This window comes from Tachypleus tridentatus, chromosome 7 (assembly GCF_004210375.1).
Source record: "Tachypleus tridentatus isolate NWPU-2018 chromosome 7, ASM421037v1, whole genome shotgun sequence".
NCBI classification, from domain to species: Eukaryota; Metazoa; Arthropoda; class Merostomata; order Xiphosura; family Limulidae; genus Tachypleus; species Tachypleus tridentatus.
In genome coordinates, this window is record NC_134831.1 from 142,022,775 (window position 1) to 142,045,625 (window position 22,851).

The 22,851-nt window shown below is 30.4% G+C and overlaps 1 protein-coding gene across 2 annotated transcripts in view; it reads left to right on the forward strand.

Moving 5' to 3' along the window:
• The first annotated feature begins 521 nt into the window (after nt 1–521).
• Nucleotides 522–22,851, forward strand: part of APP-BP1 (Nedd8-activating enzyme E1 regulatory subunit APP-BP1) — a 50,139-nt gene continuing 27,809 nt past the window's right edge. The window contains exons 1-7 of one of the 2 annotated variants that reach the window (XM_076514424.1): nt 522–656; nt 3,189–3,292; nt 4,759–4,819; nt 11,527–11,557; nt 13,044–13,115; nt 15,980–16,022; nt 20,818–20,897. In XM_076514424.1, coding sequence (XP_076370539.1) covers nt 16,014–16,022; nt 20,818–20,897 — 89 coding nt within the window. In that variant the 5' untranslated portion in view covers nt 522–656; nt 3,189–3,292; nt 4,759–4,819; ... (1 more) ...; nt 13,044–13,115; nt 15,980–16,013. The remainder of the gene's footprint in view (nt 657–3,188; nt 3,293–4,758; nt 4,820–11,526; nt 11,558–13,043; nt 13,116–15,979; nt 16,023–20,817; nt 20,898–22,851) is intronic. The other variant, XM_076514422.1, reaches the window with a different exon arrangement.

The window sequence follows — 22,851 nt, forward strand, 5'->3', positions numbered from 1 at the left end:
TAATTTTTAAAGTTGAGTGAGATATAAGTTGATTCGATCAACTTAAATGACAGAAAATATAAGCGTTATTTATACACAACATGCAAAACAATGTGTGTACCTGCATGTGAACGATCACCTATGTTGGATCATTAAAACTCTCTCCAGGTTTTTATCTCTTAAGATGAATTTCTATCGAACCAATGACGATAAATCCAAGTAATAATCAGTGATGACGAGAAACCCACTTGTTGAGAAAATTTATATGCAAAAACGGCGATGACCGAAGAAGGTCGAAACGTTGTTCGCTCTTCTATGTAAAAGTGTTTTCTCAGCCCAAACGAGCCATTTTTGCATATAAATCCAAGTAATACTACATAAAGTTAGTGTGTCTGAATTTCGAACATCGTAGATAACCTATTGAGTAACTTTGCACGAAATAAAATTATAGTATCTTAGAATATATATCTATATAAGAGAAATGAGTTCGCAACAAGTCCTGGTAATTTAATTTAAATATAAATTATCAATTAAGCCAGGTTGTGAGCTTTAATAAGTAATGTTCCAACAGAGGGCAGATTTGTTTTCCTATCCAGGCAACCATGGCTGCATTAAAATATCATAGTGGTTATTCTCCAGACCCAGAAAAAAAGTAAAAAATACGACAGACAGTTGAGGTATTTTCTTGTTTTATTTCGATGATTAATTGTATAAAGGTAAGATTTAAGCAAGAATGCTATTTGAGCATATAACAAATGGAAACAATCAACTTTTAATACCATTGTTTAGTAAACAGCATATATAATTTTTAAAACTTTGGAAAGCTAACTTAAGAAAAGTGGCTGCAACATAGTGTAAGCTGTTGCAAGACCAGAGCTATGAATTATAATGTTGTATAAAATTGGTAAGAAACAATGCTGGATAAAGATGGAGAACGATAGCTTTTATATTATTACTAATATAATATTTTTTATTTTATTAAAGTTAAAGCAGTGTTTGTTATTTTTAATTTTTGTTCATGTTATTTAGACTTTCGTAATCTTTGTTTTGAGACATTACTATGTTTTTCTATGCATTTTATTGGTTGTGGTATTACGTTGTTCCCATTGTATATGTGTGTAGAGGGAAGATCTGCACAACTTGTTATATTGTATGATTTGATGTGTGTAAACTCTATAATTCATCTTCTTTGAAAGATATATTACTAATAAATAATAAAGACAAGGTAATGGTGTTTTTCACATTAAAAGAGAATATTTTTATGTAATTTGAAAAGTTATTTTCTTTGGAGTAGGGTTTAAGACCATGCAAAGGGCGGTATATCAGTAAAGGAAGAGTTTGAGTATGCATAGAGGAGCCTCAAATAGTTATCAAGTAATAAAAACGTAAAGATGATGTAGGGATAACAATGCCAAAAAATACAGAAACAAGATAGGGATGAACAGACAAAAGTATACACAGAAAAACAATACATAATATGTTGTAGCTATTTTTTTTAATGACCATCTTTATATAATAAGCACTACCATGCTTCATGACATAACTGTGATTAGTAGTATTATTAAACATTCAGTATTATGACTGACTAGAACAGTCATAATAGAACAGGAACTAATGTGGTTTTTTGTAGTTATTGTAAAGTTAATGGCCTTTCAAGATATAAACATTAAATTTAGCTTTATAAATAATGTAACTACATGTGACATGCCATATGTTCTAAATAATGAAAGTGAACATGAAAATGTTCCTAAACAAGTAAATATAAAATATATTTAGTGTGTTTCTAATTACTTTTTTGCATAATAAAATAGAAAATAATCAACAAAAAAGTGAAAAGGTAATCATGCATACTTTCTACCATTTTTAAATCATAACTGTTTTTCATTTTCTATTTTATTATAAAAAATAAAGTGGAAAATGCTATAAAGTTATTTTATATACTCCTTCAGAAGAATGGTATCTTAATTTTTAATATAATTTCCTTTTCAGCCAGGTGGTTAAGGTACTCGACTCATAATCTGAGGGTCACAGGTTTGATTCCCTATCACACCAAACATGCTTTATCTTTCAGCCATGGGTTATTATAAGTGATGGTCAATCCCACTATTCATTGGCAAAAGAGTAGCCTGAGAGTTGGCAGTGGATGGTGGTGATAAGCTGCTTTCCCTCTAGTCTTAAGCTACTAAGTTACGGATGACTAGAGCAGATAGCCCTTGTGTAGCTTTACACGAAATTCAAACCAAAACAATTTCCTTTTCAGTTTTTAGTACGATCAGTATCTCATGCTGCTACTACTATTATCTGTACACTATCCATAGGCCTTCTCTTTGGATCATTGTTCTACCCATATTATTGGGTTAAACAAAACATGAAACATGATGATGAAACTTTGTAGAATGGACAGCAACTGTCTGTTGTTGTGACAAAGTGTCGAGGACGACATTTTGACTTGAAGACGAAATGTGGAAGACTTTCAAAACATCGTCTTTTACACTTATGTGGCCACAACAGGCAGTTGCCATCCATTCTACAAAGTTTCGTCGTGAATACTCTTTCTAAACAGCCTATAAAAGAATGAAACAAGGTGTTCTAACTGAATAATGAAATTCTTATTATAATTTATTGAATAAGTTATTTCTTCTGTGTAATGTGTACTTTTGTTATTTTTTTGTTTGTGAGGCAGAGAAGGTTTATTCCTTTTAATTTCATAATCTCTTACAATAAGCAGCATTATAAAAGCTGTTTATGAAAGAAAAAACTATTTAACAAACTGCAGTCAATAAACAATACTTAACCTAGGAATGCATATGATAAAAGTTATTTAATTGAATAAACTGAGTAGAAAAACAGTTAAATAAAGTGAGAAAAGGCTTGCTGTCACAATAACGTGAGATACGTCATTATACGTATTATTTATTAAAGTTCTGAGGTGACGAGACTTATTGGTATTTCAGACAACCAAACACATAGGCTTATTTATTAATATTAGTAGGCATGTGCAAATATGTTCATATGAAATCTGGCAAAAGTTAATTCTAAAATTGACAAGATTAATATAGACATTTTTTTCTATAAACATACCAAACTATGAACCAGATAAAATATTTTATATTTTATTGATCAAAAAATGTTAATAAATTCTTTATATAAGCACTAAAATTTATAGAATTTTACAAATGTTTCAAAATTAAATTTCTTTTGCAAAATAGGTTATGGGGTGATCATGGACAGGGTGCTCTAGAAGGTACCCATGTGTGTCTTATTAATGCAACTGCAACTGGTACTGAAGTGCTGAAAAGCATAGTTTTACCTGGTAGGTAGTACATTTTCTTATTATATCTTACATGAATTAAATCTGTTTTGTGTCCTTGTATTTAATTACAGATATGGTGAGTTTCTTTAATTTATTGAATAATAGCAAGACAATGGAAAACATTCATTGATATTTGTATAATGTTGATTTTAATTTAGTTTAAAGGATAGGTTAGCCTTGATGGGCCAGTGAGTCCCTTGTTATCCCTACACATATTTTATATTGTTGATAGAATATATGGACTTTACTGTTCATTTGAAAGATAAAATAATGCAATTTTGTAATATTCAGTTGCATTTTGTGGATATGTATATATTTTTTTCATTATAGATATATTCAAAAGGTATATCTATCAAACTGTATTTTGTGGGGCTTTTATTCAGCAGTATTTATTAAATATATACAGATGGTTAGCTGAAAAAAAATAAGCCAGTGAGTTCTACTGTTTAAACATTGTCCATCAAAAGGTATTTGCAGGAATCGAAATACAGTGGAACCCCTCTAAGCGGCCACCCCTCAGATTCGGTCACCCCTTGAAAGCAGTCATTCAATCACAGTCTTTTTTTTTGTTTACATAAGCCCTAATTATGTACAGTGGAACCCTTCTAATCACGCCAGTTTGTCTCAATCCTGAAGGTGGCTGCTTTAGAGGGGTTCCACTGTATTACATTCTTGAAGTAATATATCACATCCTGTGAGTACATGCTCTGTCCATATTCCATTAGTTATGACTGATGAAAATGGATATAATGCATTGACTAAATAAATAAAAAAAACAATTCATGTGGAAATGCCACTTTACATGAAGAACATGATATTCCTGATAGCTTTCTCTCCAGTGAATGTAATTTTATTTCATTATTTCTATCCCTGGGAACTGTCAATTTTTGAACAGTTAGAAACAATTATAACAAAAACAACATCAAACTACTTGGTCCTTTAAGGTTTTCTCTGCACACAAAACCTTGGGAAAACTAATGTTTAAAGCCACAATTTTTTTTTTTATAAAATATTACTCCATAGCAAATTGACTATTGACAATTATAGGTAGTTTAGAAATTTAATTGGTTGTGTTTCATTATGCATATTATAATAAATAAAGTATAATATTTTTAACATCTCTACAGAATAAATGTTTTTAAGCAATTAAAAATGCAACTTTTTGATTTGCAGGAGCAGGCAATTTTCAGACATTGTTAATCATACCGTGACTAAAGATGGATTATTCCTGTAGACTGAAATTTCATAGTTTTATTTTCTTAAACAAAACATTCTCAGTATTAAACTGTTCACCCAGTTAGAACTTATTTCTTAATACTGAATGAGAAAGTAGATTAAATTTATTGTAAATCATAACCTGATAAATCAGTAAATATGCTTTGATGGTTTAGATGTGAAAAAACTTACTGTTAATTCATTTTTTTTTTTCTGATACATTAATCTTTTTCACCTTTTCATTTACCTAGGAATTGGAGCATTTACAATTGTTGATGGAAACAAAGTGACAGGAGAGGATATTGGTAATAAGTAAGTTTCTTATATTTGTCTGTATTTGATATGTTGAATGTTGTACAGTTGTCTACATACATTTATCTGTATCTGAAACACAAAAGATACGTGGAGATTATGTAAGAAATTACTCTGTATTTATTTCTGATATTTTATGGATTTTTACCATCATATCAGAGATGTTAAGCCTGCTAGCAAGAAGAGCTTCTCACATCTTGAACTTTGAAATATATTTTCTTTCAAGTAACAACATTTGAGTTGTAAAGAAAGAGATAAGACACAAGACTGCACAAATAACAATGTTCTAGTTACATATCCACAGTTTACACAACAAAACAATATAATACCAAATAATACAGTAAACAGCAGGGCAAGTAAATTGTGTGTATAAATGTATAACTGGTAAAGACTTTAATGACAAAAAAGTCTTGTTAGTTCATGTATTTTCCATTTTAAGTTGAACTATGAAATGTGAAGATAACTCCAAGGTAAGGTGAAAGAGTGAAAAAAATTATTGCCAAAATTCCATAAAAACCACCTTACTTTATCCAAAATAAGAATTATTTAAAACAGTATAGGTTTAAAAATTGTACTTTTATAATTTAAGAAGTGAAAAACATCTGTGAACTACATATCTGAAACAATCCTCTTTAAATAACAAACAAAAATGTTTTATATATTAAAAAAGGTATTTTCAAACTTTGAAAACTTAACAATTATCTCATTAAAATTTGTCATTTGGGTAGTCCAGCTTTTTTTGTTTTTAAGTCAAGATTTCTGTAAAGGGAATATGATTACAGTATCTAACTGATGAATACTTCCACATATTGATGACCTGTTTCAGTTGCCAAATCTCTTAACTCAGACTATATTTTTTTAAATAAAAAATATATTTAGAGATACATAAATCTTGCTGTATTGATAAATGCACTCTCTTGAGTATTAAATTTCATACAGTTTGTGAAATAGGATAATAAAGTTAGTACATTATTGATTTATTGTTTGATCATTGTCAGGTTTTTCAAATATTTTGTGAAACAGCTCAACAAATATGTGAGAAAATGTAAACAAAAAATAGATGTTGTTTTTCTGCTGTTTTCTAGCTCTGGCAAATAATTTGATAGGATAATTGTATGATATCAGCATGTTTCCCTATTCCTTTATAATGTGTAAAAATATATATAGATTAAAATTAGTATTGAGATTATAAACAGCAGTAGAATTAACAAGCTACTTGCACTAGTATTTTGTTTTATACTTTTAGTTATTGTTACAAAAGTGTGAATCTTACATAATTTATGGCTATGAAATTTTTTTCAGTATGAGTCTTAGCTCAAAGTTGCTTTTTTTTATCTGTTAACACAGAGATATTTGTTTTCGCTACTTCTGGAAATTCTGTGATTAAACTTGGATTTAGAAAGTTTCAGAGTTTTAACTAATTATAAATCTAATGCTCAGTTTTTTATTTGTTCAATTCTTATGATGATTGATTAACGTTTTCTAGAGCTTTTTGCTTACTGGTTGATACATACAATTCTAGAACTCTGCAGCAGTGTTGCTACTGATTCAGAGTTTTCCACAAAATAAATTCAGTTCTGTATTCATTGAAATGTTGTATAATAGTGTGTGTTCTATTCAAAAGTGAAACTAAGAAGTTGTTATTTTTTGTGAGAATGTTGAGTCTTAATACCACTGAGTGTCTTGTATCAGCTTTTGAACAGTGAAATATGAGTTTCATACTGATATTTTGTCCTTTGTCTAACAAAATAAAGACTTGCCTGGTCAGAGAGAAACAAAAACATTTGATTAAGATGAGAAGCTAGTGAAAGCTAAGTTGAAATATTCTTCAGTTTAATGTTTATGATACATCTATTAAACACTATCCTACATGCTTTGACTGAAAGAGGAAACTCAAGAAAAAGACAGGCCTAATTTACAAACCATACTTTCAGTCTTTTGATAGTTGCTTTTAGGTTAGCAAGTAAAACACTTCAAAACATGTTACTTGGTAAATTTGATATTAAAATTTGTAATATGGGTGAAGAAGTCAAAAATAATTATCACTAAAAGTATATTATCACTTCCTACTGCAATTAAGGTTCTAAGCACCAAAAACTTGTAATAAATTGATATTACTAGGTTCATGTATTATCTCAGAAGAGAGAGCATGTTTGTTCATTGTGTTTATGCAAACAACACCCTTTTCAACATTGTTGAAATTCCATATGTTCCAAATCTGTGAATTTTCCTGCCCTAAGCAACTTACTAGAAATCTTTTTAGTATTAGTAATACAGATGTTCAGCAGAAAGTCAGTATTTCAGTCAAGTGATATTTAACAGTTGAAAGAAATACTTGCATTAAATAACTAATAATAACTGCTTAATGGACAGTCTTTTATCCTCTTACTAGCACCAGTGAATCTTGACACATTGGAAATTACCCAACATACCAATTTTGAAACACTGTTACTGAGCTGGGATCATCAAATGAATTTTATGTAATAACAGAGAATAAAATCAATATGAAGACTACTTTGAAAATGTTGATGAATGAGTGTCCACACAATGTTTGTTCTGTAAGTGTCTTGAAGACCTTCACCACTTCGGAAGGTAAATGATGTAGAAGTGGTTTCTGGTAAATGTGTGAGGAATATCTTTATTGATGTTGAGCAAGAGATTTTTACTATAAAACAACACATACATGAGCAAACAGAGAATATTACATTCAATAAAAACCAAAGAAAATCAGCTCAGAGATGAGAGCTAAGAATGAAACAAGCTGGTTATAATTGCAGCAGCATTTGATAAGTTCATTATATTGAAAAGAAGGATATCAGAGAACAAGAACTTCATCAACATATGATCTAATTAAGACTGTAGGTAATGTGGAAAATAATTTATCAGTAGTGTTCCTATACACTCATCTCTTTCTAAATCATTAAACAAGTCAGAAATCTGGAAGCCTCTTTTCATTAACACAGTGAATATGTTTTTATGACTAGAAGACATGATCTTAAAGATTTGAATCAAAATTTCTGTGATTCTTTGGACAAGATGCACTTGCATGTTTCTCACTAAGTAATATATTTATATATTTTAATTCATAAAACATGAAGTTCATTGCAAATATATTCCAATTAAGATTTATAAAAATGTACTATGCTAACAATTTTATTTTTAATCATAAAGCATCTGGTTGAAGATGGAATATAAAATATAAAATTACATAGAAAATCAGCTTCAATTTAAGTAAAAATTGATTCTGTGCTTTAAAAACATTTCATAAAGTTGCCTTGTCTAAAAAAATAAGACTTTGAAAGCTATATATAATAAAGAATTTTCTACATCTGTCAATGAAGAGAGATCTCTTAAAATGTTAAAACTAATGTTTGAAGAAATACCCAGATGAATAATTATTTTGGATATCCAGGTGCCCGAAAATTTTCAGTCACTATCAACACTAGTTACTAATATACAGAAGACAAGATAATGTGGAACACAAAGCCATACAGTTTGAATTTACTTTATGTGCAATGTTGTATTTATTTTTATAGCAAAAGCATACCTAAAACTGGCAATAATAATAACAAATGTTTAGAATGAAAAGTAGAAGAAAACTGTAAATGATATAAATGAAATATGAAAATATTGTTAACCCCGAAACCATCGTGTGCACTAGAGCATAGGCCTGCAAAGTGTAAGCTACTTTATGTATTCTCACCATTCTGCATAAGGTACTGAAACAAATTCAAACAGACATCTCTTCTTATTTTAACTTTTCAGCAATTAGTAATTATCACTGGTTAAGTGTCCATGAAATTAATATTAATGTTTTAAGCTTCCACCTGTTTCTTTAATTGTGTAATATTAACTTATTGATATTGGTAACTGTTAATGAAACAAAGTAATCTTTTAACTGTTCACCCTGGCTGACTATCATTACAGAATAACCATACTGCACAGGCAATATTTGTACATGACGATGACACTTAGGTTGTACAGATGTATGTTTATGTGTGGACGTTATGACATCTACAGCCACCTCTCACTATAACACACACTGAGAATATAAAAGACCATTAAGAGTGCCTGCTGTATGAAACGTTAGTACAATTGATAGATTAAGTTTACCAGAAATATTTTCACTACAAAACATTGATAAATCACCATTAAGATTAATGTGTGATTTTTCTCTATTTAAATTCTAGTAGTGTGAAATAATAATTCTACAGCAGTGATCACCACATCCTAATACCTTGACTTATGATGAAAACAGCTAGCTACAGATCAAATAAGCTTGACTAGTTATACAAAAATGTAGAAACGTTTTGTAGGTCATATTTTTAGTACTTACTATTACAAATCACACAATCATCAGATTTGAAAGTTTCCTATGAGTGGTAGGGCTTATTTCTCTGCTGGAATATTGAATGTGTCATACTATAAAGTGGCAGCAACCAAAAACTGAATGCATGTTGTGAATCAGCTAATAATCATTTAAAAAAGGAAAATTTAGACTGAGCTATTCAAAATTTGCTGCTCACATAATTGATTCTGTATATCCCATATTTATTATTGTCAGTGGAAGAGATAGAAGTTAGTATAGTATAAATAAATTTTAAGGGTGTAATGAATGGTCAAATTACTTGATTTGTAAGGTATTCAAAGATTTTTTGTACAGATAAAAATCAACGACTTACTAATTAGTGTCATTATCATCACTAGAATTTAATCTATCACTGTGCTTACTTCCACTTTCATCTTCACTTTCTTGTTTTTTACTGATGTTTGCTTATAGGTTTCTCGTAGAAATAATACTTTGTTTGCAGCTTTGTTTATCTCAGTTTAATTTAAACTTTGCATAATTTGTTTTAAGAATCTGGTAACAGTCATGGTGGTTGGTACTCAGTGAAAACACTAATTAAAAATATTATTGGTATAATGATATAACAACATATAAATTTGACAAATTATAATTTACAGTGAACTGACTTATAAGAATAAACTATTTGTTTTGATTTCTGCTTGAAAATTAATTTTGGTTATTGTACTGATAACAAGTTTAGAATAGAAAAAAAAGTGCAGGTATACATGTTATGTTGTGAAGCACCTTAAAGTTTTTATCTTTTTGAAGCAAAATCATTCCATTATCCAGGTTTGTTAATAAACAAGTTCCATTTATATTCATTTCGTGTGTTGTTTTTGTATGCACGCATACTGTGTATTTTGTACCTTCTTACTTTAATGTCCAATTTTTCAAAACTTTCTTTGTTTATTCTAGGCATTTGCAGTTCTCACTTAACACATGGCCAAGAAAGTTATTAAGTTTATTGTGTTCCAGATAACTTTGCCTTTGGTATTATCAAGACAGCTGGTATGAGTATTAAAACTTTAATAAAAAAAAAAAGAGTTTCTCTTCATCAGGAACCTTTGTACTTTGTCATTCACTTAGAGGTAACACCTGGTCTGCACACACAAAGTACAGCTGTAAATCTGAACCTTTTGCATGAAGAACAACAACTGTAGTGTCCTCAAGTAGTAGATCAAGGTTATGATCTCCCTTCTGTTTTGAAGGGAATTACAAGTGACATGTATAGAACTGGTTGCTCTTGATAAGCCTAACACTGTAGATTCTGTGAAATTTAAGCAGTTTGAAACATCGTCATTCATAAGTCTTTAGGAAGTAAAACCAGCATAATGAATTCACAACTCCAGTAAAGGTAGTTGTTGAGTGTTTCATGCAAATGCACATAAAGTTTGTGATATTAATAAAGGTTGTTTTCATTGTGTATCATACCTGCCATCCAGCCTATTTATTTCACAGTACACTTGGTTACTTTTAGCAGGATGCAGTATTGCTCACAATTTATTTTGCCAAACCTCGTGATATATAGTGGTCCAACTTAATTTACTCTTCCGGGAAATCAGTTTATTTGAAATTTCCATGTTGTATCCCAGGATTATCACCGGTTTATTGAAGTCTACACTGTGTTGTATTCTTTCACACTTCTGTGCAATGTTTCTTTTCCCATCTATCATGTTTTTATTGGTTAATTCTGTTACTTCTATGTCATGTTAATCAGCAAATTGCTTCTCCTAACTTCTTGAATCTTATAACATACAAAGGTGCACTTTAGCAGAGTTGCAGAATAGTTGTGCTCGGTGTACACTGAAGGATTTGGTTGTGAAAAAGAGAGACTTTTGTTTCTCCACATATTACTGGTCATGGAAGTTATTTGAGAACATTTTCAATTTATATAGAGCACATGGTTGTAACACTAAAATAACATTTACTGTATCTCTATGTAATTGTGATACTTGTAGCTGACAGAATGGAGAGATAAAAGACAAATATGCATTATATCAGATCTTATTGCTCATTCCTAAGTTGTTACTGGAGTGTAAGTTTGTAATTTCTTAAGTGTGGGATATTACCAGTATCAAACCTAATTAACATTAACATTATTTACCTGGAAAATTGTAAATTTATTTATTGTGACTATAAAGTTGTTTTGTCATGACATGTTGGTATTTAAGGATTTTCTGTCCAGGCTTATGACACTGCTGGTGACAATAAAATAGGGAGTTAATATGTTGTGAAAACAATCAAACTAGAAATTAATGTATAATGTTGCTCTGATAAGCTAGCTGGTCATATATTAATAAATTATAGGTTCTTCTTAATAATTGAAAAGTCTTTAATATAATGTTACTTTTTATTGCAGTTTCTTTTTCGACAGTGAAAGTATTGGAAAGGTGTGTATGAAATACTGTGGACATTGTAAGCAAAATTTATTTTCAGTTTAATTTTGGGTAAAAATGAACAAGCAAATGACTTGTTTCATAATAGGCCTAATCACAATTAAGTAACTGACGTTTCACAAACTATCAGTATATATAAATAAAGCTATGTATTACAGTTAGATGCTTAAGTATTAGAAATTGATTGTTACTTTATAAGAAACAATTATCTCTCTTTTATTAGTGTTTAATAGTGATTACTCTCTAGCCCTGGTTTGGCCAATATATCTAGTGGTGTGCAATTTAATAAAAATGTCTCAAAATACTTTCTGAAAAATACACTTTTTTCTTTCTCATCCCACAATTACAGACAAAAAGTGTAAAATATAACTTTTAAGGATCTTTTATTTAGTAGTGAACACAATAAACACAATGCTATTGGCAGCTCAATTTATATATTTTGTTAAAAATTGTAAAAGCTTTTGGCATATACACACTCGCACGTAATCATAGTGAGTACCATGTTATTGTGTAAGTACAATAAATTTATTTCTCTACTATACAGTATACTCCTCTTTGAAGTGTTATATAAAAATGTCTAACAGTTTAAAGCTTTTTCTAATTTTTGTTGTTTGAAGCTAGAAGTCATACTTCTAGACAGAAACAATGCAATTGTACAGGGTGTTCGGAAAGTCACTTTGCAGTTTTGTCTGTTAATAAATATATAAGTGCACAGTGACTTTCTGAACACCCTGTATTATTACATTTGTTACTTTGTATGTGTGACTGAGGGTATGTACATTAAAAGTATGTGTATATAGTTTTGGTTTGAAATTTAAAGAAATGCATTTGTAAATGTTTGTATGTGCTAGCCATAGGGAGTTCAGATTTTTCAGGAAATAGTGTGATTCATTATAGTGCTAGCTTGAGTGTTTTTCTAGCAAAACAATGAATGATGAGAAAAAATATTTCTCTAATGAGCAAACTGTAATAGTAAAACTTGTCTTGATATGTTGCAATGTGAATTCCATATCCCTGAAAAGTGAACAGGTGCATATGACCAATATGACTTATGTCTACTTCTCACAGCTGATTTAAGTAATATACCAGTAACAAACAAATCACATAATGTTATGAATATTTTGGAATAAATTGGTTGACAAAAAATTCCAGATTAAAAAACAGTAAATTGAACTTGTGCAAAACTATGGGTATGTGATATCTGTGCATTGGTGATCAAAATGTTAAAAACTGTAATCTCAGCTTTGAATAATATGGTCATTTTGGTACATATGCTTTAAAGAATTCTATATGGTTGAAACTTATTTAAAGTGATTATTTAAGTTTTATGAACATCTTGTATATAATAAATTCCTTATAGTAGTTATACTTCAATTATGAAACAGTGAATTGAACACCCTTTTTATCAGTAGTTTAATAAGTTTAGTTATTTTGTTAATAAATGTATAGAAGAAAAACTTACAGTTGTAATATTTTTCAGCCAAGAGCTCAAATTGCCACACAGTTGTTGTTGGAGATGAACTCAGATGTGAGGGGAGACTTTGTGGATGAGGTAAGCAAATTTCATTACATGTTAATTTTAATATATAATATGAAATATGGTGGCTCAAGTACAGTTATAAAACCCTTATCATGACACAATCAGTGTTAACTCTTTTAATATGGACTCAGACAATTTAACAAATTTTGTGACGTCTTTGTACTCATTTCAAGCCTTCATAGATTTAATGCTTCTAAATTTCAATATATTGTTTATATCTTCACAAAATTTAGCAGTCTTTCATATAAAAAAAATCAGTTTTATTGTTTTTTTAATAAACTAAAATAAAGATATGTCTATTGATATATTGAGTATTTGTTTTGAATAGTTCATTTGCAAAGTTTAAAAATACTTTTTCTCATCTCAAAAATCTCAACATTCCTTGTGTAATCCCTTAAACCTCCTAAATACATCTGAAACGTTTTTTCAACAGTAAAATTTTATACCTTATCTGTCATTTTTCTCTATCCTGACTAAAACAGGATTGATAAATTTGACCAACATCATAACTGCTAAAACAATTTAAATAAATCTAAATTATCCATTTCTTTCTAGAATGACTAGTTTGTAACATGAAACTACAGTCATGTGAAAAATTAGGACACTCTATGAAAACCTGTGTATTTTTGTACCATTTTTGGATATATAGATATTTAATTTCAATTTTAACAATACTGAGAGATTATAAGAATATAACTAAACAATTAAAACTGAAGAAAAGACTTTTCAAGATCTTCTGTAAATATAACTCTACAAAAATGCATATTCTAACTGAGGAAAAAGTTAGGACACCCCCACATTTATTCCCACTTAAAATGGCTCAACTCACACACAGGTGTATCACACCAGGTGCACATGATTAGAAGATCGTTACTCAGCATTTTGAATGAGGCTTGCCCTATTTAAACCTCAGACATTTAGTTTTGTGTGCTTCTGATTGTTGAAGTGAGAGTGAGCACCATGGTGAGAGCAGAAGAGCTGTCTGAGGCCTTCAGAAAGACAATTGTAGCAGCTTATGAGTCTGGTAAGGGATTTAAAAAGATCCCAAAAGATTTTGAAATCAGCCATTCCACTGTCCAGAAAATAGTCAACAAGTGGAGGGCTTTCAAAACAACTGCCAACATGCCCAGGTCTCGTCGTCCAAGCAAGTTCACCCCGAAAGCAGCCTGCAAGATACTAAAAGAGGTCTCCAAACACCCTAACATATCATCACGGGACCTACAGCAGGCTCTGGCTACTGTTGATGTAAAAGTGCATGCCTCTACAATCAGAAAGAGACTGCACAAGTTTAACTTGCATGGGAGGTGTACAAGGAGGAAACCTTTGCTCTCTAAGAGAAACATTAAGCCCAGACTGAAATTTGCCAGAAAGAATGTAGACAAAGACCAGGACTTCTGGAATAATGTTCTTTGGACAGATGAGTCCAAAATTGAATTATTTGGACACCAGAACAGAGGACATGTTTAGCGTAAACCAAATACAGCATTCCAGGAAAAGAACCTCATACCAACTGTGAGGTTGGAGGTGGAAGTGTCATGGGTTGGGGCTGCTTTGATGCACCTTGGACAGCTCACAATCATAGAATCCACCATGAATTCTACTGTGCATCAGAGGGTGCTTGAGGATCATGTGAGACCATCTGTAAGAAAAGTAAAGCTGAAGTGGAACTGGACCCTGCAAAAAGACAATGGCCCAAAACATTCCAGTAAATCCACCAAGGACTGGCTAAAAACTAAGAAATGGAGAGTCCTGAAATGGCTGAGTCAAAGCCCAGATCTTAATCCCATTGAGATGCTGTGGGGTGACTTGAAATGGGCTGCACATGCAAGAAACCCCTCAAACATCTCACAGCTGAAAGCATTGAGGAGTGGGGCAAACTTTCTTCAGACCAATGTCAGAGACTGGTAGATGGCTACAAGAAGTGTCTCACTGCAGTTATTTCAGCCAAAGGGGGTAACACTAGCTATTAGGGGGTAGGGTGTTCTAACTTTTTCCTCGGTTAGAATATGCATTTTTGTAGAATTACATTTACAGAAGATCTTAAACTCTTCTCTTAAGTTTTAATTGTTTAGTTATATTTCAATAATCTCTCAGTATTGTTAAAATTGAGATTAAATATCTATATATACAAAAATGTTACAAAAATACACAGGCTTTCATAGGGTGTCCTAATTTTTTCACATGACTGTACATTTGTTTATCCTGAGTAGCTTTAAGTTTGTAACAGTAAACATCTACTTATAATTAAATGTTATTGTTTTATTGCTCTTTTGATTGATTTTTGAACCACACATAACTACTATTCACACCACTATAAGTTGTATATCACTTGACACACGCAGCTTACATTACACTGTTGAATTACAATATTCACATGCTGCTCATGTGCGTGGCTCATGAAACATTCTTATTATGTTATTGTTAGTATTTATTTTATCTAGTCTAATCTCAATTAACCGAAAAAGATCCATATTTTCAGATTTTAGTTACTTTTTATAATAATAAATGACAAACATGAAAAGCAAGAAATAAAATCCTTATTCAATCTTATTTTTCTTTCCATCAGTTGTTGAGGACAGTTAAGCCTACTTTTTTTATACTAATGGTAGTAATGCATCAAATAATTTTTATTCAGTTGAATAATGTACCAAAAAACACAGACTAATAACATGCAAAATTTTGACAATTTCCATTACCTCTCACAGTCTGCAACAAGAGCTGTCACAAATTCATCAAAGCTTATTATCCAGTTTCTTATTGGAACATTACTTGTATTCTGAGTGAAATTGACTATTATGAGTGTTATTCAATACATCATTTGATAGATGGAAACCTTGAACTTCTATCAGTTGTATTTAATATATAATTGATCATAGGGGAGAACTATGGACATATCCTGAATGAGAGAGGATGTACCAGGTGGGTGTGGCAAGAATGATGTGATTTTCTATTGATTGCACTGTTACCAAACAATATTGAATGCAATCAAAATTATTGATTCTATTGTGAGTAATTTAGTGCTAGTTTCTTATTGTTTGGAGGACTGGTGAAATATATATAATAGAGAATAATATATAGTAGAATATAATAGAGAAGGCAAGTTGCCTAGAGAAAATGTCATGTGTCATAGTAGGAGAAATTCAGGATTTTTTAAAAAATATTTCCTTCTAGAATTAATAAATTTAAACTTATATAGTATTGAAATGTAGATTATTAGCTAATATTTTATGCTTTACTAATTGATATAACACAAACAAAAAGTAGTTTAATATAATTTTGAGTGTAAGACACTAAAACTTTGTCATTTGTAGTATAGGATACCCAGGTTCAAAGAATTAAAACAAAGCAAGATAAGTATTTCATTGGTATCACTAATCTTGTAGTTTGAGTAGAATGCATTGTAATTGTTTATTTAAATAATTAGACAAGTGCCTGAGGCTGGTACGTTTTTTGGTTATGTTTTGACAGGTGGTAAAATAAAATTACTTCCTGCTTAGACAATCAGTAAACTTCCCAAAGCATCAAATTGCTCAGCAATTAATAATTCTTTATCTTTAGGATAATCTTACTTCAGTCATGTAAGATACAATGAAACTTTAATAAAGAAAAAAATATTAAATTGTTTTTATTCCAAAGGCAGTTAACTTATGATGATCACAAAAGTTTATTTTATTAAACATCTGCTTGCAAATAAAAAAATTAATGTTGTGTCAGAACATTTTCTTTTCTAAGATTGTACTTCAATTTTTCACAATTTCTGAATAATTCACAATAGCAAAAAATAGGTGTGGCTTTAAGAACAAATCCCAGAAATTGGTATAGAGATTTTTTTCCTTTCTTTTTTTTTTTTCCTTCTTCATTTACTTTCCTTTTTTCTCTTTTTTTCATTATTTTCTCTTTATCCTTTTTCATGATCCAAAATTCTTTACTAACTTTCAAAAGATTAAAATTATTCCCATAGCATTTGAACATTGTTTACAGAGGTTTGAGGGATTATAAGAATTATACACCAATCCTGTAGGTTAGGTATATGTCTGATTACTTAAAACTTTTATTGTGTTAGAAGCCAGAAAAACAGTTTTTTGCTTTTTGGTTGTTGAATATTGTAGGTTAAATATATAATAACTACAAATTTTTCCATATTTAATATAAACATCAAATTTGAGACTTGGATTATTTCTATTTTCTAAATTTTCATTATCATTATAACAACACACTGTGAGCTTCAAAGTCTGAGCTATTTCTGAATTAGTGTTATATAAATATTGTAAATTTATATCACTATTTTATAGTTAACAGTGATCTGAATATGTGAACTGAATCTAAATACTTTATTGATTTTTCTATTTAACTACTGTGGTGTTTATAAAAGTTCTTGTATCAGTTAGGTGTTACAGTGTGGGTTTTATTCATTTCATAGGAATAGCCTAGTACACATAAGAGCAATTAGAGGACGCTTTTGGTATATAGTGGGGTTTCTCACATTTGCCCAACAATCAAATTGGAAAAATAATGTTAAGCCCTGTGATCTGTAATGACGAGAAGACCCACTTGTAGAGAAAAATATACATGTAAAAATGGCTGGTTTGGGTTGAGAATTTTTTTTTTATGTAGAAGAGCAAACAACGAAATGAACAAATACAATGAAACACCTTTATACCTATATTTATAAATATAATCAAACATCTAAGCACGCACTCTACATTCCTACACTCAATTACACAACCCCCTTCAAATGTGTGGTCAGCTATTGGTTAGTTACCTCATTCTTTGTGAAACTGATGATGCCCATTGAAAGTCGAAACATTGTTCACTCTTCTACATTAAAAAAAAAATTCTCAACCCATACCAGCTGTTTTCACATATATAGTATTAAGCCCTGTTTAAAAATATTGTTATAAGATATTGCATCATATGCATTACATAAAGATGCACAATTATGTTTTAACTTTTTCTCTGCATGTGTTGAAGTTACTGTTTTGTTTCTCATATATTTTCTTTGAAAAGTTATGCACTTGTACAAGGTTTACTGTTTCACTTTAAAACAGTTTTGAATGAGTGAATCAACAAGTGATGTGACAATCACAACTAGTATAAAGTTGCTGTGGAATAGCACATTCCATATTATTGTTTGACATTGGCATTTTACAGGTAGTTGATTGCCTTTAGGAAAGGTGTTTAAAAGCCCTTTCCAACACAGAATATGTATACACTCAGATAATAAAGATTTCTTTCCAATCAAAGTTCTATAATTTCCATGACGTGGCTATCCTTTATACTTATTTGCCTAATGAACCAAAGAAATATAGATCATCTTAGCCTAACAGTCATGGTAAACAAAGTACAGTGGAATGTAGTAGGTTAGAATTCTACATCATACAGATCAGTGGTATTAGCTATCGGTATGCTGAACATAACAGTACAACCTAATCAAGGAGTTCTTTGTGGAACAAGGCTAATAAAATATGGGTTCATGAAGATAATGCTTCCAGTCATACCACCCACCCAATTATTACATACCTCAAAAAAGTAGGAGTATGTAACAGATATTCATGCTATTCCATATGAAGATATAAAGGTCAAGTTGCCAGCCACAGCTCTTATGCTTTTCTGTGCAGCAGGACTCTTAAAACAGGTGCTTGGAAATCATCTTTTTGTACCAAGCAAAAAACAGAGAGGAATTGTGTATGTTTGGAATGAAAACCTTACAATCTACTCTATTTGAGAGTTCGTCAAAATGCATGGTTGTCGTTATAGAGTATGACTGGACATGGAAGAATGGACTGTAATTTGTGAGACTTCAAAATCATTTTTATCTACTTTACACAAATTTCTCTAGTTAGCAAATTCTGATATGGTACATTACCCATACTCACATAAATAGTTATCATTTAGTACTGCCCTCTGTATGCAAAAAACTGTTTACACATCAACAGTTGACCCTTTCCTCTTTGGTTGCACATTTGTTGCAGTTGGAGCCATAACTTGATACATGGTGATTTGCATAAGAAATGCATCAGAATCAATCAGTTACAATGAAGGGAAGATGGAAGGCATATGGTATGCATAAAACGTTTATTTGAATGAAGAGGGCAGCAATGAATGAAAGTACGTATTTGTGTGAGAAGAATGTACCTATCAGAAATACATTCTTGGTGTTGGAACATTATAGCTTTCATAACCTTAGAAAACATTGTTATAAAAAAAATCAAAAATATATACCAACATTTAAAATAAACCACAAAATATATAAAATTTTGATGCAATGAACGAAAATAGCTATTTAAATGAGAAGAAGTAAGTACCTATCAGAAATACATTTTGTTGTAGGAAAATTCTTACTTTTATAAAATAGAGTTATAAAAGAAAATCGAAAATTACATTACCTCTATCTAAAATAAACCAAAAAAATATTAGAATTTTTTATGTAAATATATTTACAATTGTATTTGAATTTGAAGTGACCAAGTTAAATTAAAATTTCATATTAAAGCATAAAAATTAGAGTTAGCAAATATTACCTTTACAACAGGATAAATGTAAAGTAGCTGGAAGCTCTCTTCATTGATACTTATAATAACACTAACTTAAAATTGATATTTATTTGTGTTTATGTAATAATAAACAAACTTGGAAATAGAAATTTCAAGTTGTTAAGTCGAATTTAAACAATAAAACTTCACCTGTCTCACAAAATTATCAGCCACAAAGTTTAAGTTGTACATAACAATATGAGTGTTTTCTTAAAATTCTTGTAATGACATACGAGTCCAATTTCATTACCTTGCAAATGAAACTGTATTTTCTCTCTGTTTTTTTTTGTAACTCAGTCATTCACTTATTAAGAATGTCTTTTTTTTTAATGGTTATTCTTTAACTGAACTTTGATTGATGCTAGTGACATTTTGGATATCAAATGCAATATGATTTTATCATACTAGCTGGAATACCCTTACTCTGGACAAAAGTTATGTAAATTAATGATTAATAAAAGGTTATCTTAGGACATTTAAAGTTGTTTCCTTCATATATAATTTAAAAAACAACTCTAAAACACCCATAAAAACAGTAAAACACAAAATGTGAAACTGTATATTTGAATATATCTCCTCATGGACCCAACAAACCTTCATGCAAAATTTGGCAAAAATCCATCAACAGGGACAAAGTAGGGGGTAAAAAAACTGCAAAATTGAAAATTTGTGTCTATTTTCCCATGGACCTAATGAACCTCCATACCACATTTGGTGAAGATCCATTCATATACTGTGAAGTATTTTCACTGACACACAACAGACATTACTATTATATTTATATAGATGGTGCCAGTGCACTAGATCTGTGTGTGATGTATTCATGTTGTCATATCTGTTCCCTGAGAATAGAGAAAAAGTTCTCTCTGACGGGAAGCAGAGGCAGAATGGGGAAATCGGGACTCCTATTGCAAATCTACATGCACACAATAAAAACTTCATGAAGTTGGGTGTTGCTCATTGTGTAATAGAAAAGAGTTTTTCCAGCATCATTTGAGCAAGAGTTCCATTATAGTATGATAATAAAAGTGGTCATGTTAATATGTTAACTTTATAGAGTGGTTGTGTTATTCTCATTCTTAGCACGTAAAATAACATGGTATAATGTTTTTAAGGTTAAAGTTGAAATATTGGTGTAGGTATTCTGTTTCTTACAATCTAATATTTTCTTCTTTTTATAGACTCCAGAACACCTTTTAGAAGAAAATTCAGAATTTTTCAACAGCTTCTCTGTTGTAGTGGCAACTGGTTTAACTGAAAAGTAAGTAACATTAAAAGTTGATTCCTATAAGGGTAAAGTTTAGATGACTATTTTAATAAAGAAAAATATGAAACTTGAAAACAGCAGCATTTAGCTTCATTTTGTGAAATTAATTGTATATTAAGAGACTAAGACATTTCTTCATGAATGTAATTTCTGCAAACTTTTGACTCTCTTGCTGAAAGGAGTCCTTGATGGGCAAAGATACTAGTGTTACACACAGTGCATAAAAGTGCACATTAAAACTTATTTAAAATATCACATAGCAATAACAGTGACATCAACCTTAATGGTTAGAAAATTTATTATTGGAAAGATAAAATAAATATAGAACTGTGCATATTAAATTGAAGACCATTCAGTTATTATCATGTATACAAGTTCAAAACATGCTGAGTTTCTTTTAGGGTAAGTATTTCAGAATGTCATAACTCATATAAAGCAAATTTGGGAATTATTTCTTTAATATTTTGAGATGATGAATCACAGAACATTAAGCATTTTCCTCAATTCAGACAATAAATGATTATTCCTCACTGAGCAAGATATACTTGCATTATTTTCTTACCAGATGAAAGGAAACACATCTAATGGAATGAGATTTATCAGGCTGTATATGTTAAATGAACAATAGCTGCTTCAGTTGATAACACCAAAAAAAATTCATGATCAAGGAGAAAACTTGAATAGTTTACTGTTTACCAAGTTTTTTGGTATATTGAAATGGCAAAGACACATATTTCATCAAGTCATCAAAAGTTCAAGTCCTGAAATTGATAGTTAAAACTGATGAAGAATGATTTCTTCAAACTTTCAGAAATACTCTGTGGGAAATTAAAATCAAGCAACGTTAATTATTGCCAAATTTTCCTCCTTTGCCTGCTTTTTTTTTTTAATCAGGATAATTCCCTCATACACACAACACACACATACACTCAATAACATTGACTTCTGGGATTTTAGGAGGCTTCCTTTCTATGAAGATACTGTTCTGCTGCAAGCTCTATATGTTTAAAGTTTCATTTATTTGCACAAATCTTATGTGTGTTATTTTCTGCATGCTGAAAAATCATATTCAGTCACATGTTAAATTACAATTTCAGATACTCCCAAGGAAAGTATAAATGTGTTAGCAACATAGTAATAGACCTTTAATTCATTGTGATTGTTCATGAAACAGGCAATTAATATGGAAGTCAAAGGCAATAAAATCACATTGAAATTATGGGATACAAAGTTGTAGAAGGAAGAGGATATGTGAGATAATCCTGATGATTTGTTTGCATGTGTTATTCACTACAAAAGTTTGGTTTTTCTTACAAAACGTTTTGTGTTTTTGATAACTTTTATGCTGTGAAATTTATTTTTTTCTGTAAACAGCATGGTGAATGAATATTTGTTTATATCAAGCAGAATCCAGTACTCCGTCATTGCATTAGCAACCACCAACTCCAGTTGTTATTCATATTGATCTGTATGTGGATATTACCTTCATCTTGCTTAACTAAAACCTGCAGACAACTTTCCTTGATACCATGTCAATCATACAGTGAATGTCTTGGCATTTATTGACTCCAGATATTTCAGACTTGGACTTATTAAGCCAAAATACTCTTATTCACATAGAGCTATCTGATTCTGGTAGGTGTTTGCTGACTTAGTCTCTTCTGTTTGTTATATATCTGGAACAAAGGTTTTTTGCTGCATTATACTCTTTCTCAATCTTATTAATGTAAATTGTGTTACACTATGGGAGGTTCAACTTTATTATAACTGGTTTCTTTCATTTCTGCAGCAAAGATGCTGCTAGATTTATGTCTCTCTTTGAAGTGAGCCTTGGGTACTTAACATCTTATTTGGAAAGTCTAGATGCTCTTCTAACTCTACTCTTGTCATCAGTTGTTCAGTTTCACTGAAAATTTCTTTTTTCTAAAGAAAGTTTTTTATTATTTGT